Genomic DNA, 17,006 nt, shown 5'->3' with positions numbered 1-17,006 from the left:
GCTGCTTTGGCAACGGCAAACGCATGCCCTAGCGTACCATGGGCAAAGCGCGCGGTGGTATCTAATTGTATGCACAGAAACGCTTTTCCTTACCTCCATAAATTCAAGCGTTTGTGTTTTAGGAAAAGCAAATCAAACAGGAAGCATTCATCTCCACATATTCTGAAAAAATTCCAGTCTCCACTTTATTCGCCTTAGCCTCAGCGACCACAAAGTTTCCAGGTTTCTCAAAGATACAGACGCCGACGGGCATGTACAAAATTCATCCATACGCAAGCTTCAGCTCTCTCTCGTCAAGAAACGATGATAATCTTTATTCAAGGATTTTCAGAGGGCAGCGCCACCAGGTTGGAAATTCAAGACCAAACGGACGAAATAGCTTTCTCCGTCTCTCAACATCTAGAGGCCAAAGGGAAGAAAAACGTGGTCTCTTTCATTGCTTTGAGTTGATCAGACTGCGGATGACGAATGGAAGAATACCTCCATGATTGAAATAAGCCAATTCCACCTGCAATGCAATAATTTATCAGCATGAAAATTTTGAATTGAAGCCAACTGGATGTTCAAAAGGAGAACCTATTGTAAATCAATCTGCACCCAATCATTCCACTTTCATCCACTGGCACAAGGCACTGGATTGATCTGTGGAGTCGGAATCCTCAAGATAACAACTCCATGAATTGGGAAAGACTTACTGTAGGAACCAACTCCATTTTAATAAGAAAAGGTGAACCATTCCTCGTATAACAAACTACTCATGGCAGCTTTCAGCAAACGGTTACTAGAGTAAAAGTATTAGTCTCTTCCAACTTCCAACCTAAGGGTACAGGAATGCAAGTAGGAGTAAAGATTTTTTATGTATATGTATATATTGTATGGTGACTCTCGCTTTCAACGTCACCCAGCCATCATCTCCATCTCCAGAGTCGTCTAATCCAACATGATGGACAGGAAAGAAAAAAACAAAGAGAAAAAGATGACAAACATTTTCGTTATCTAGTATTAGTTCACATATTTTTCTTCCTATTTTCTCTCAAGTCTCAACCATCCATCTGTTTCAGATGAACGACCCTAGTTAGATGGCTGGATGACTCTAGATACCCAGAGTCATCATTTACTCTCTCTCTCTCTCTCTCTCTCTCTCTCTCTCTATATATATATATATATATATATATATATATATATATATATATATATATATATATATATATATATATATATATCACTGTATCCCATCGCTTATTCATGCATTTGTTAAAAAGAAAGAGTTTAATCTGTTTTGGATCGGGTCTCACCTAGAACCGATCCAAAACATACCATGATGTCTCCCTGTTGCCGTGTCGACATGGGCATGGGGACCAATCTGGCGTGTCCATGAAACTTAGGTCCCAACCACTAGCTCCCAGACAAGGGCCGGGTAAAGTCAGCTTTACACAAACGGATTCTGTAACAAGTAAAAGCAGATACAAGAGATTACCTCTGTGTCAAAGCGGACGACACAGGTGAAGGATTTCCCATTGTCAGTTACCACAGTAATGTCCTGACCAGGCCTTAACTCATTGATATTGGCTGGAAGATTGATGGTGTAACGCTCATGACCTGTCAAACCAAGTGTTTCTGCATCTTCACCAGACTTAAAGCAAAGAGGAATTATTCCCATTCCCACCAAATTACTGCGATGAATCCGTTCAAAGCTCTTGGCAATGACTGCTTTTACACCCTGATTTACAGCACAAGATGAACAATAAGTAGACTATTTTACAATTGAAATGCTCTCAAAGAAATGGGGAAAGGATAAAACGAACCAGCAACATAGGCCCCTTAGCAGCCCAATCACGAGAGCTCCCACTGCCATATTCAGCTCCAGCTAAGATAATGGTGTCATGCCCATCAGCCTTGTATCTCTGACAAAAGGGTAGATCATAACTTCAGCACAAGCAGCTTATAATTGTTCAATATACAAGGGAAAGTGGCCATTAACCCATACATATATGCACCATAGCTTTGGCACAAAAAGCTTACAATTGTTCTACACACGAGAAATTGACAATTAAGACCTATATTATATATATATATACATATATAGTCCAAATGGAACTGGTTTAGCTCGTAAATATAAGAGAGAGAGAGAGAACAAAGTGCAAGACTCACAGTAGCAACATCAAAGACATAAAGTTTTTCTCCTGTAGGAATATGGATTGTCTTGGGTCCAACTTCTCCCTTCAAAAGCTTGTTCACAAGACGGATATTGGCAAAGGTTCCTCTTGCCATCACTTCATCATTACCCCGACGGCTACCATAAGAGTTGAAATCTCTTCTATCAACACCACGCTCAAGCAGATACTTTGCAGCCGGGCTGTCTTTGTGAATGCTACCAGCTGGTGAAATATGATCAGTCGTAATGCTGTCACCAAAATTGAGCAAGCAGTACGCATCCTTCACACTATGAGGGCCAGGTGGTGCCATGGTCATGTCCTTGAAATAGGGTGGCTCATGAATATATGTTGAACTTGGATCCCATGAGTAGAGTTTACTTGTAGGGACTGACAGCCCATTCCACATAGGATTACCCTTTGTGATTGCTTCGTATGTGCTTTTGAACATTTCTGGCAACACAGATGATTGCACAACCTGAAGAAAGCCAGAGTCAAATGATATGTCTAAGATAACTGTAGGCCCATAACCGTGCAGTACCTACCTCTGCAACTTCTTCAGTAGAAGGCCAGATATCCTTGAAGAAGATACTCTTCCCATCCTTACTTGTACCAATGGGTTCAGTTTCAAAATCAATATCAACCTGCAAAGAAACTTGCCATTACAAAGTAAAGCAAGAACAAGGAAAGGTTTGAAACATTGATAGACCATCAGGGAGAAACGAAGGATTCCTTGACAAAAAGTTAGGCTTGTGACATGACAACAATAAAAGGAGTACAAGTACACTTTTTTTTTTTAGAATACACTCATTTACTTCATCCAAAACTAGAAGTGCCCGAACAGTTGAACGTGATCATTTTTCAAATTCAAACCCCTTCCTCTTTTTCTCTTTTCCAGGTAACTTGATAAAGCAAAAGAGGAGGAGCACTTGGTAAGATGCTAGCCACGAACACAATAAATGAAAGAGCTAGACTACGAAATGGGGAAGAATTTGCTTGCAGGTTTGTGAACAGAAGACAATGGGTTTTGCTTGGAGGATTATGGGGTGCAAAGAATGGAAGGAACCAGGATATGGCAAAGCCAGTCTATACATCCAGATCTAATGACCAAAAAGAGAATTAGGACATAATGAGCAACTAAGGCTAGTAGATTCGTCAAGACCACAAAGAAGCAGCAAATACTATTGATGCCTCTGAGTGCATCCAATCATAGCCAGGACAAGAAGGTATGAAATACCCTAACAAGGATATGGAGTTTGCAGATGAACATTTGGGGCATATTTTTCCATATTTGTAGTTTGATTTTGATCTATGAGTTACTCAAGTAAACTTTGGAAGATCAAAGTTAGTTACACATACATAGAAATAAACAACTGGAAACAGGAAAAGGAATCAACTAGTTTGTGTACCGTGCCAGCTAGAGCATATGCAACAACAAGAGGAGGGGAAGCTAGATAATTTGCACGAGTCAAAGGATGGACTCGTCCCTCAAAATTTCTATTTCCAGAAAGTACAGCAGCAGCAACAATATCTGCAAAAGAAACCCCAATAAGACAGTAACATCTGCAAAAAAAAGACCCAATACGATACAACTTGCTAAACTGAAGTACCAGAACGAACTTTATCTCAACTATATAGATATTATTACCATTATCTGCAATAGCAGCAGAAACTGCTTCATCTAGGTCGCCTGAATTACCAATGCAAGTTGTGCAGCCATATCCAACAATATGGAAGCCAAGCTGGTTAAGGTACTTCTGCAAGCCACTGTAAATTCATTCAAATGAAAGTCTGTCATTAGAGAAGGATATTAAAAAAACTTTCAATTGTACATACGTAATTATTCAGAAGATACCTCTTGAGCAAATATTTAGTCACAACTCCAGAACCTGGAGCAAGACTAGTCTTAATCCATGGCTTGACCTAGCCAAAAGACAGTAGTGTTATGAGGAAATCCAACAACTGCAAAGTCCAGAATGAGAAACTAGAATTGATTCACAGGTCTGCGTTTCAGAAATGAGGTAAATTTTGACTCACATCAAGTCCAAGTTCACAAGCCTTCTTTGCAACAAGCGCAGCCCCCAACATAACACTTGGGTTGGATGTGTTTGTGCAACTAGTGATAGCTGCTATAACAACGCTGCCGTGTTTAAGTTCTGCAGGTTGTCCATGGAATTGAAATTTTGCGACTTTATCTTGTGCTTCCTTTGGAATAGCAAATCCCTGTTTGATAAAATTTGGGAATTCAGACAGTAAAGCATTAAAAGCCATATTATCTCGTTTTCATTAAACATATATAAAAGCAACATCAATTTCAATTGCTAAAGAAGAATTACATTGCCTGAGTAAAGCTAAACTATGAAAACAAGCTCAGCTGTAAATTTCATCTAAGCTGAAAAGTCACCTCTATCAGGAGTACCCCTTAGCAGCTTACCTTAAACCCAACCTTGTTATCCAAACAAGAAAGCCAATCTGCTTTCATTTCTTTCAGAGGCACACGGTCATGAGGTCTAGTAGACAATCAACATTAGGGTGAGAAAAAGGTTATGGAAAAGAAAAAATAATGAAAAAGGTACAGCTTAAGAATATGAAATCACCTTTTTGGTCCTGACACACAAGGCTCAACATCTGAAAGGTTTAACTCCAGATAAGATGAGTATACTCTTTCTTGTTGGGGCTGCATTCCAAGACATAATTCAGCTGACTGTGCACCACATTTTTACAATTCTTTGATCAAACTAAGAATTTCAACACTAAACTTACCTCATTATAATCAACAAACATTTTATTCTCTCTTAAATAGGCCTCTATCATCGCTACCTGTCAGAGTTTATTCAACATGAGACCTAGAATGTTAAAAAGATTTCAAAGCTTGATGATGAAGTTTTATGGAACAAGCAAAATGTGAAACTAACAGTTTCGTCACTTCGTCCAGTCATTTTCAGGTACTGCAAGGTAACATGATCTACAGGGAAGAAGCCCATGGTTGCTCCATATTCAGGTGACATATTAGCTATAGTGGCACGATCAGCCAATGATAGTTCACCCATGCCCTCACCTGCACAAGCACAAAATAGATACATAAATAAAGTTTGGATCTTAACCAGTCAATTATCATTTTAAGCTACTGCATTGAATTGAAATTACCGTAGAACTCGACAAACTTTCCAACAACTCCGTGCTTCCGCAGTATTTGTGTAACAGTTAAAACCAAATCAGTTGCTGTAACACCATTACGCAACTTCCCAACCAACTTAAAGCCAACAACACCAGGCAAGACCATACTCATTGGCTGAAAAACAGGAAAAAATGGAAGAAAAATAAGAATTACTTGTCTCAGTTGATTGATGCTAAGAGAACACCAATGACCCTTTATGAATAACACAAGTTTGCTGTTCAAATGTGTATCACCATGCAATTAAGTTTGGCTGATGTATTCATGATTCAACAACACCAACGAATTTCATTTTTCTCAAGAAAGCCTCTACTTAAGCTATCCAAAACTTGCATAGCATACAAAATCACCTTGCAATAATTTCCAAAAATTTTGCAATTTAAGTATTGAAAAAAAAAAAACTATGAACAAAAGCCAAATGTTATCCGTGGGGCATACTAAAAAGAAAATGAAAAAGCTAAGGAGTAAGGACCAATATCTATACAAACAGTCCATTCTTGGTGTAAAATTTTTTATAGTGTGTGTATTACACAGCAATTGCTTTCTTACAGTAATCCAATTTTTCAATGAGATCCATTTTCATGTTCTTGAGACACATAAATAGTCGATTAGTGCGCTGAAATTTTTTTTTTTTAAAGCCATCCTTTGCTCAAGTGGCTCTATCAGCCATCCTTTGCTCAAGTGGCTCTATCACAAAGAAGTAAATATGTTACTTGACGAACATGGTCATAAGATTGTCTCAGCCAGTTCAGTTATTTTTTTCAAATATATTCTAACAAGATCAAAACATTCTCACCATAAAGATGAAAAACAAAAGGACTTGAGGATAGAACCAAGACAGGAAACAACTGGCTATAGAAGGTCGAAAAAAGTGGTGCAGACAGAAATGTGCAATACCTAGTGAAAACAAAAAGGGTCAGGGACAATCCACAGTTCGTACCTGACCAAGCATAGCAGCTTCTGCTTCAATTCCACCAACTCCCCAGCCAGCAACACCTAACCCATCAATCATGGTTGTGTGGGAATCAGTGCCTACAACACTATCAGGATAGAGTATGCCATTGGTATTGAATACAACTCTACCCAGATATTCCAAATTGACCTAAAAGTTCACAACCACAAACACACGTTAACATAATTAATAGCTCATACCTTCAATGATTTTAGTAGGAGATGGGAAAGAGTAAAGTAAGAAATGTTAGCAGCAAAATGAAGAGGCTAGTTTACCTGGTGAACAATACCAGAACCAGGAGGCACAACAAGCATGTTATGAAAAGCACTGGATCCCCATTTAAGGAAACCAAACCTTTCTTTATTGCGTTGGAATTCAAACTCCATGTTTGCCTGCACAGCATTTTCTGATCTCGCCACATCCACCTGGACAGAGTGATCAATGACCAGGTCTACTGGCACCTGCATCAGCCAAACAAACATTGAAATAGTCCATCGAGATGATTACAGATCACAGGAACATATCAGCGCATCTAGATGATGAAGGTTGGTGAGCATAGAAATCAATTTAATTGAAATGACCAGAATAACATAACCTAATAGCAGATTTCTTGCCGTTGGATTCAGAATACTGGCATTAGTCCGAGCAGGAATGAACATTAGTTTCTTCCTTTTAATATGACTTCAAATTACAAGTTTATTTGCAATCAAAAGCTAAAAGATTCATCAATATCCTTGGATTGCTCTTTCATGACAAAAATGACAGACTGACAGTAAAGAAGCAAACCACTAGCACAGATGTCATCGGTGACAATGACATACCAGAGGATTAATCTTGTCCGAGTCACTTCCAAGCTTGTTCATAGCATCCCGCATACAGGCAAGGTCGACGACAGCAGGCACACCAGTAAAGTCCTATGGAGAGAGAAGGAGGAAATGGCATCCATACTGCTTCAGGAAAAGCAATGGAAAGGCAAAAGAAATTCCAACTCAAGTCTAAATGCATATGTCGTCCATACCTGCAACAGGACACGAGCAGGCTTAAATGGGATCTCAACCTGTTTTGGAGAAGTATTCTCCCAGTCGATGATCTTCTCGACGTCGACTTTTTTCACCTGAAATTCGTCGCAGTTACGGATAGCTGACTCAAGGAGAATCCGGATTGTGTACGGGAGTTTATCTGCAAGCATAGAGTGTTAGCTTAAAAATCATTTTGAAAAAGGGAAAAAAAAAATAGACACCATTCTCTTTCTAGCCATCGAGATCAGCCCACCGCAGGCGTAACAGAGAGTCACGTTGTATCATCAAGCTCATTTATATGGATAATGCGATGATACGACCGAGATAAAATTGTGATTCCGAAACTAAACACTGTAAGAATCAGTTAGAAAAAGGGAAAAAAAAACACTTGTTCAGTATAACACATCAGCAGAACTATTGAATTGACCTTGATTAAGCACTGATAAATTCAACTAGTTCGATCCAAAGATTGGCCAAACCTCAAACATGGTCAGTAGTCAGTTTAGACAAGAGCCGGAAGAGATACAATAAAAGGAAGACACTCACCGATCCTTGGATCATTGAGAGCCGGCAGGCTGTAGAATTTTCCGAACTCGCCGCCTCCGGGCTTCGGCAGGCTTGTCAAAATTCCATTGAAAGCGTGCTCTCCAGCTGCAGTTTTTCCACGTCCGGAAAACAAAAGAATCAAAAGAAGATAAAAAGCAAAAAGATCAACTTCTCGACTTTCACCACCTCCAATCCTCCCATTTTACTCAAATAATCCAGACCGAAGAAAACCATGCAAGGCGAAAAAAGAAAGCAAAAGGAAAGATCGCACGAGCAACACACTCAAATCCTACCCATCGTGGTGATCTTCCTCTCAAACCGCTCTATCACTGCCGCGGAGCTCCTGATCTGCGCTCGGAGGCTCAGGGGCGACCTCCAATCGGAATTGAACCGGTAAAGTCCCCGCGCACAGTCCCTCCGGATCGGCGAAAACGACGCCCTGACCCACCCGTTTCCAGCTGAGAAGGTCCTCGGAAACCGTAAAAGAGATGACGACGAGGACGAGGAAGCCCAGGAGCGCGCTCGGGTGAGATCGCAAATGGATGGAACCCTAGAAGAAGCCCGAGCGAGTCCAGTGGAGCCGCTTATATACATCATCAACCGCTCTCACGTCAGGAGAAGCAGAGGCGAGATAACGTACAGCGCGATCACGAGATCGTGACTTTGGTCAGATAAGTCGAATAAAAAATTGGGACGGCCGGGAAAATGGAAGATCGAGAACTGGGAAGAGCGTGATATTAGGTAGTTGGGAGAGGACGGTGGGGTAGGCGGCAGACGCTGATTTGGTACGCCGAGGCACAAAGGCCCAAAGCCGCCAGGTAAGGAGATGTGGCCGCCACGAGTGCTAAGAAGAAAGAAAGAAAGAAAGAGAGATATTTTGAAACGGAACGGATATACTCATGGAACTGACTTCTTCTATGACAGTCCGGTGATTTAACATAAGCAAACAAAGTACGTACCAGTATCAAAACAAAAGACTCTATAAATTCTAAACACAAAGAAAACATTTCAATCCTTGTTTTCTTACTTTTTTTGTGTTTGATAACCTGAATTAGATATTGAAGGTTGATTGGAAATCACCAAACACTAGATTTTGCACTATGTAAAAAAAAATGATTTGAGATCTTGAAACTTCATATTTGAGGCGGGATTAAAAAATTTTAATGATATCACTTCCAATGTTCTCGCTTTTACTTTTATAAAGCCAACTGACCACTTGGCGAGTAAAAGTAGACATCTATTTTACTTGTAAATCTCCCTTATTGGAAGGCGATCATGTCGAAAAAGCGGAAATGACAATCTCACGTAACGTTAGTATGAGGAATCCCGGTTCATAGGTTTCCAAAAAGTGGATTGCGTGTCCAAAGATATTGAAAGACAAGAATCGTTGTGACGTCAAATTCAGAGACATGAATGGTTATTCTATGGTATCGTCCGCTTGTCCATAAATTTATAAATTTCCATTTTAAGGCCGACATGTGGCTCTCGGTTCGGAAAGGAGTCTCATGTTTCAGAATTTTAAAATGGACAGTTTTTTTTTTTTATGAAGTTTTGCATCTTTTGTTTTTTTCCAGTCTTAACCCACAAAAACATAAAAATTGAAAACATAATGAGAAGTTCAAAAAAATATATTGAAGGTCTTTCTTTCGAGTAGCTGGTTGAACTGACAAGCTGGTGAGAGTCGGGCCTTCAATTTGGTTCGCACCACTATTTTAAACTTAAATGGTGACAGTACACACTCTAATTGATGTATATACTACAGATTGATGTATATATTAGAGAACAGAAATCTTGTGAAACACCACTAGACTTAAAAGAAAAGAAGAACATGAGAGAACTTCAGATCAGATATGAAAAAAATAATAATATTTGATTAAGAAATTAGATCGAATTCGAATTTAATAAATAGCGTATGATCGGACTCTGACATAAATATTCGATCAGATTCGGATTCAAATATGGATTCGGATCGAATTTATTTTTAGACAAATATTTTATATGAAATGCTATTAAATTTTGGAAATTGGCAAAATTCGGTTTAAAATTCAAATTCAGATTCGAATATAAATATAAAAATCGGAATCGGATCTGATTCGAATTGTAAAGTCATATTTCGGATCTTTTCTGGGATCGACTTACCCAGGTGGGATTTGTTTTCTAAGGTGAACTTGGGATTTGGTTTCTAAGGTGAGCGTCAAGTCGAGGGTTTCGCCTACGAAAATAATTTAAAACCAAAAAAACATGACTGAAGAAAGAGGAGTTGGCAGTAGTAAATAAAGAGTCTTAGACTTTCTTTTCAGACCACAAAAGATAGAGGTGGAATTCAAGTTTCCTTTCTTACATCCCATCTTGCGTCCATGCTTGACAGACTGTGACGTCCTTCTTTTCTTGACAAAACGACATGCTGGAAAGGACTTTGACGGGTGATATGAAAGCATTTTCCCAGCGCGGTTGCTAATAAACAAAGTCCATGAATTTATTTCATGGAGTTGGACGTTGGTCCCCTTTATTGCGCTTTCACTCCCTTGGAAAAGTCGTCATCGTTATCGAAATTATTTTTTAAACGCTTGACATCACCTAACTCGTACTCGTGACTGCGACACTTTCTCGTTTCTCCTTTATTTGAAATTAGAGCTAAACTTGGTAATAAGGTCTGTTTGGTAATAAAATTAAAAATTCAGAATCTCCTTTTAAAAAAATTTATTTTTACTTGTCAAACACTGATAAGAAAAATTTTAAGACTTTAGTTCTGCAATTTAAGGATATAATTTGTGTGGGTTTACCAATTTTTCAATTTTAACTTTTATTTATCAAGATTTGGATCTTGTTTGGGAAAAAGAATGGAAATAGGTTTTTCCACCCACACTTGCTTGCGTAAGTAGCTTTAATTTATAGACATTTAACAGGAAATGGTTGATTTGCCGCTGTTTTCCTAACTTTTATGCAATGTACATTCATTATTTTCTATTAACCTAATTAGTTCCTTCCTCCTAATTGAGCATAGTAACAGATAGCCTGTTATATCACATCTCACTACTTCCTCTAATATGCAAATTAAACTTTTTTTATCTAATTATTAATATCTTTTAACATCACATATACTCCAAAGAAAGAGGAAGGCACTCATATGCAAGTTTAAGCATAAAAAAGAAATAACTGTTGAAACACCAAATGACTAAAAGCGAACTTGGTACCTTGGGCAGGGGGGGCCGCCTAGGCCATGGCCCCACCCTGGCAAATGGAAAAAAATATTTTACATTAAAAAAAATATAATTTTTTAAGTGCGCAATGTATTTTTTAGAGTTGAATTCAATTTGGCCCTACCCAGATCCAGAAATTGAACTGTCGGCCCGCCCCTAAGGAAAATCCTGGCTCCGCCCCTGACCTTGGGGACATCGAGTGAAAGGATGAGGGTTGGGCTGTAGGATGAAATACTTCTACTCACCCAAGAGTGATTGACATGTCACACTGGCTCGTCTAATGTTGTCTAAAACTAAAAAATGCTGATTGTCATATCTATCTTCGTCATCCTTTGATTTGGTGGGTATTTTTTCTTTCCATAATTCGAATCTAAGCTGGCTCATAAATTTTACATTCAAGTACTGTTACGTGAATGGTTGACAAGGTTTTTTATGGGTATAATATGGTGAGCTTGAAAAAAATGAGAAAATACAGAAAAAATATAGTAAAATTAAAAAAAAAAACTAAAAATGAAAGAAAAATAAAATAAGTGGGAAACCAATAACAAAAACTTCAAGAGATAAATAGATTTGCAACAAATAAAAATAGAAAATAAAAAAACTATTTGGCATTGAAAAAATGAAAAAAGTGAAAAAAAAACACGTTAAAAAAAATCATTTTTTCGTTTTTAATGGCTCTTTTCAAAGTAATGCAGCTTTTTTAAAGTTTTAAATGGCCATTGAATTTTATGTCATCTTTTATCTGTGACAAATTTAATGAGGTGGGACAAACTTTGAAACGCTGCTGAATGTGTTTTTCAGGATTTATGTTTGATGGCAGCGCCGCTGGCAACAACTGGTCGTGGACATGGCGGTGTGCGATGGTCGGGCACTAAATCGGGCTTTTGCCTCTCCATTTTTCCGGCTTAACTGGTCGGTTCGGTAAAGATTAAAAACTCCGACCAGATCTGATCATTGACAACTATTTGCCATTTGCATTTCTTGCTTCCATTAATTACTTGTTTAATGTGCAGTGGCATCCTTTTTTATATTTTATCAAACGAGACGTGACTCTTGAGTAGGCTTGGGTCGGGCCGGCCTGATTGGGCTCAGGCCTGGGCCGAGAAAAACCTGGCCCGGGCCGAGCCCGGCCCGTTAAGCCGTTTACATTAAAAAATTAATTTTTAAAATTTTTTGTTTTAATAATATATATTTATTATTAAAAAATTATTTTATATTTAAAAATTTATTTTATAATAAAAATTCTTTTAATTTTAAATAGGCCGAGCTGGCCGAGCCCAGGCCGAGACCCGGGCTATCGGGCCAAGCTCACCAGCCCGGCCCGGCCCGATGCCCACCCTTATTCTTGAGGAAGCACCCCTTCTATCTCAAAGGTTATAACTAGAATGAATGTTTATCTCGGGAAAACACCCATTTATCTTAACTTCTTAATCTAAATAGTCTCGCCTCTTGAGAGGCACCTCTTCATCTCATGGGGTATAACAGTTATGAAAAAATATATTAAATTTATTATTAAATTATCAAGTAATTTCTTAAAATAAAATTTTAAATATATATTTCATAACTGTTCTCAAAAGGGAGTAACCATTGAGAGTAGCCATCTTTTAAGCATGTATTTTATGTGCAATGGATTGGATACAGTGATCCAAGTGCGGTTCTGTAGTACCATTGTTTTACAACAATGTTTTCAAACACCAAAAATAATCTCACAAGATGTTTTCAGCGCTTTCGTTATAATTTTGGTTTTGAGCATGTCGTATAGAAGCAGTTGCATGTTTGCTTGATAAAAAGAGGACATTTTAAAGATATTCAAGAATCAAAAGCTTTTAAAAATTTTATGCATTGCATATTTCTTTTAAATCATATATGCCCTCTTCATAGAATTTTGTTGAGAATGCCTGACTTCTTTTATTAAAAAAAAAAAAAAGTTCTGCCGAGTATTTCATGATGGGTAGCCAAGATAGGGCCTTGCAATTATATATATATATATATATATATATATATATTTCTTCTCAAATCGACGTGTATTTTGCCGAACATTTTCAGTGGCTTCACCTTAATATATCCACCATTTTTTGTGATAGCTGCCAATTAAGGGCCTTGGGTTAGAAGAACCCTCTCATTTTAGAAAATCTTTAGTTTCTCCATTATCATTTCATTAAATTTAAGTAAGGTTTATCCTTGAGTAGATGTGCAATTATGTAGGCTGCTATTTTGTTGTAACCAGAAAAAAAAAACTATGAGGTTATCCACTAAAATTATGGTGAAAACTTGGATCCTAAAATGAAATTATCGGTGTTTCATACAACCTGAAACTAGATAATTGGTTTTCAACATTTTGTATATGACTTTCATTGAATTTTGATAGAGATCATGACATCCTAGAGGTGTTAAGTTTGGATCTGGCCGTATGTTAAACCAACAGTTGCAAGATCCAACTCACTGTCTCTTTTTTAAGTGTGCGAGTGAGAATCAAAGCTCTAATTGCAGTTAGCGATGTACAATGAGTCGAGCCAATTCAAACAAGTTTGAAAGCTCAACTCGAGCTCACTCTTTTCAAACAAGTTTGAAAGCTCAACTCGAGCTCACTCTTTAATTGCACGAGTCAAGCTTGACTTACCATTTAAGTTATAAACTAGTTTGAGCTCGACTTGGCTTGTGTCATCCATATTTGTTAAACTTCATGGACGTGTCAATATTTTTTTTATGAATTTTAACATCTTCATGTGGTTTCCATTTTCATTTAAAAAAAAAATCAAAAAGTTTTGAATCCGATAGGCGCAAACTTTTGTGCTGTGCATCGGGCTGCTAACTGATACGGAGGGTCAAATCGTATCGGAAAACGTACCGGAAAAACTTTTCGAGTCATATCGGCTGATGGGGGCGGGTCATAATGAAAATGCTGATTTGACAAGAGTTTCAAAACTTTTGGCGCCTATCGGATTCGGTTTTTCCGGTACGTTTCCCGATACGGAGGGTGTGAAGAGCGCCATCCGTCGATGACGAGTGCGATTGCGCGCGGAGTCACGAGAAGAGTTAAAGGGCCCCACCTCACCTAGGAAAGTGAGCTCCATGGGACAAGAAAAACTTCCCTACCCATTTAATACTGCAAGTGCATTATTTTCTGTTCAAATCTTTCAATCTTTACTGCAATTCGTCAACCAGAAAAATCTGCGCTCTTCACACCCTCCGCGTTGATTGCAAGGTTGAATGGCTCTCTCTCTAGCGCGTTCAAATTCAACGTAGCAGAAGACGGGCATGTACTTTTCCCTCCACGGAGGACCTTTTTTTTCCCTCCATTTTGAATCATCTGCTCTATCTCTGTCTCCCTCTCTATCTAAGTTGCCACCTTTACCAATCTGCAACAAACAAGGAGGAGGTCAAAGGAAACTTCAATGATAAATGTAAAGTGTGAGTCGTGTCATGAGACTAGAAAGGTTTGTTTTAGAGCATTTAAAGCACAAACTAGCTGTCCCTGCCCTTTCTCCAGCAAGCTTGAATTCCTAAAGAGAGAAAGAACCATGAGAAGCGAAGGATGTACTTGGAACTGCAAGTTCAAGGCAGTTGTGCATCCATGCCGTTGGAAGAGGGGAACCATCAGTTGCTGGAATTGCCAGCTACCATCTTTAGATTAGTCATAGTATTATACTTTTAAGTGCCATCATTAAAAAAATTAATGTGAAAAAATGAAGTGCCTCACCTCACCATTCTCATAAAACTAATTTTCCCCGTCACATTCACCCAAACAACCATCAGTGCAACATTCTGTCCCAGTTTCCACCCACATGATCGTCTTCAACACCAATTACCAGCAATCAAACAATGCCTAATTGATAATAAAAGAGAAGCAAACAGTGATCGTATTCTAACTGAACCTTCTACGGTCAACATATATGAACCAGAAATCCAATTTTTAAGCCTCAAATATTTGGGTCCAAAGTAAAAAACTGACATTAGCTGAAGCTAGTTTAGGTAATTAGCTGCAGAGCACGTCCATTCAATAAATTCAAGTAATCAGATACTATAATCCTACGGTGTACAAGAAGAGGGAGCCATTCATGTTGGGAGGGATCACACAAGTGCAAAACAAGGCAAAAGGACTACAAAGATGAGTTTAAACTTCATCCTCAGAAGCGAGTTACAGAGAATAGCAGCTTGTTTCTTAAAAGGCAGGAGGGCAACTTCAGTAACCCTGCATAAGACAACCCCTGAAGGTCAACAAGAACTTAATCAAATCAAAAACCTATACACTGCAAATACAGATCATTTAATAATGACAAATTTCTGAGCAAGTTTGCCCTACAGAGTCCTCAATTTCTGTTTGTCTTTCGCAGAGCAACACTCATTACCTTGTCTCCCGTATACCTTCAGTTATGATGATTGAATCTTTGAAAATGTGAAGCTTTTCAGAGCCAAAAGTCAGATGCCTCTGACCAGACAATGCTGCCAACTCAACATTGTAGACCTCCCTCTCTATTTTGTCAAGGACCCTCACCATCAATACTCAGAACACAAGATAAAGACAAACTCAAGCTTGTACAAGTGCACAACCTACTGCAAACAAAAATAAAGGATGATGGCACAATAAAGGGAAAAGAAATAGGATCATAAGCACAATGGTTGAAGGGTAAACCAAGGACAAGGTTTAACTGTCTCAAGCGAAATCAGTTTCAATTATCGAGATATACCACTCCTAGCCTTACAAGAACTAGCTCAAGTAACTAGAAAGAACATATATGTACAAATAGGAAAATAACCCGAATTAAACTGCAAGGAACTCCTATCTAACCACAGTCAAGCAGCAGCAACCAGAAAGACTTTAAACAAAACATTCAGAACCATAATGCCAGCAACTGAAAGGAACTGAGGCACTTAAAAGCTCAGATGAAATCATGAAACAAACAGAGGGTAACAATTTTAATAATGTCAAGGCATTCAAAATTCTGAATAGTCTGCTTCTCACAGCATCCAATTTGCTGACCATCATTTTCTAGTAACAAGCTAATCAACCAGTGAAATTGTAATACAAGAAAAGTCATTTTCTAGTAACAAGTTAATCAACCAGTGAAACTAAAAGTTTGCTAGATAAGGAGTTGCCATACTTAGGAAAGATTGGAAAAGGCAACATATGTAATGTATATATATGTGCACGTTTTATATACACACACAACCCAGCAAGAAAATTAAGCAACCGTCAAACCAACAAGACTTCAAAAGAAGAACAAAAGACAGAGAAACGAGCAACTGAAATTATAAGAAAAATTAAACGTCAAAACACAAAATGCCCTGTCTTATGCAAACTTTGGCTGGAATTGGACCTTTAATTCATCAGAAACCAGGGAATGGACAAGTAAAGCACGAGACCATCCACATAACTCTACAAAAGAAATGAAGAAACATTCATCTACTCCTAGTATGCCTATTGGTTAAATTAGACACCCAGAGAACGCTTAGACACTGTCTGGGACAAGGCATTATAAGCAGTCAAAAGTGCATTGCAATTTTATTTATCAACGCCCTCTCAGGTTGGGAGTGAAAACGTTGCCAACAAGTTGTGTACTAAAGCTGGGGTTATTTTTGGATTTGGAACTTCATAAATTTGAAGGTCATACCTTGCCAACACATGGAGGTAATATTTTTATTTCCCAACTTCTAAACAGAGCCTCATTACGTCATGCAGAACTTCAGACATTTCAAAGTGTTGCATCCGCACCAAAAAGTTAGGACAAATTGCAAATAATCCTGAGATATAGAGAACCAACCAACACATCCACGAAACAGAAAATTTCGTTATTATCCTCTGCCCAAAATTGATATAGATTGTCCCAATACTCATCTATTAAACAAAGAAGAAATTTTGAGGCATATGCACATTTTCGCCATCACTAAATATAAGCCCCATATCCATCAGAAGTTCTCACTAGAGAGAATCAGCATCTATGTCCTCATGGAGAAACAAGT

The 17,006-nt window shown here is 38.3% G+C and overlaps 1 protein-coding gene across 1 annotated transcript; it reads right to left on the bottom strand.

The window, feature by feature from the left end:
- Positions 1-158: 158 nt before the first annotated feature.
- On the bottom strand, positions 159-8,599 carry LOC116264131 (aconitate hydratase, cytoplasmic). Its single transcript, XM_031644153.2, has 20 exons — positions 8,139-8,599; positions 7,846-7,950; positions 7,299-7,459; positions 7,102-7,194; positions 6,556-6,741; positions 6,269-6,430; positions 5,301-5,445; positions 5,069-5,211; positions 4,917-4,973; positions 4,751-4,830; positions 4,588-4,663; positions 4,191-4,376; positions 4,009-4,076; positions 3,802-3,920; positions 3,563-3,684; positions 2,699-2,797; positions 2,152-2,631; positions 1,806-1,904; positions 1,478-1,720; positions 159-508 (listed from the first exon to the last, which is right to left on the bottom strand). The coding sequence occupies exons 1-20, from the start codon at positions 8,440-8,442 to the stop codon at positions 434-436; spliced, it is 3,003 nt and encodes a 1,000-aa protein (XP_031500013.1). The 5' UTR covers positions 8,443-8,599; the 3' UTR covers positions 159-433.
- Positions 8,600-17,006: the final 8,407 nt, after the last annotated feature.

This window comes from Nymphaea colorata, chromosome 11 (assembly GCF_008831285.2).
Source record: "Nymphaea colorata isolate Beijing-Zhang1983 chromosome 11, ASM883128v2, whole genome shotgun sequence".
Lineage (NCBI taxonomy): Eukaryota > Viridiplantae > Streptophyta > Magnoliopsida > Nymphaeales > Nymphaeaceae > Nymphaea > Nymphaea colorata.
Note: the sequence above shows the minus strand (reverse complement) of the source record. Positions and strands in the feature narration are given on the sequence as shown.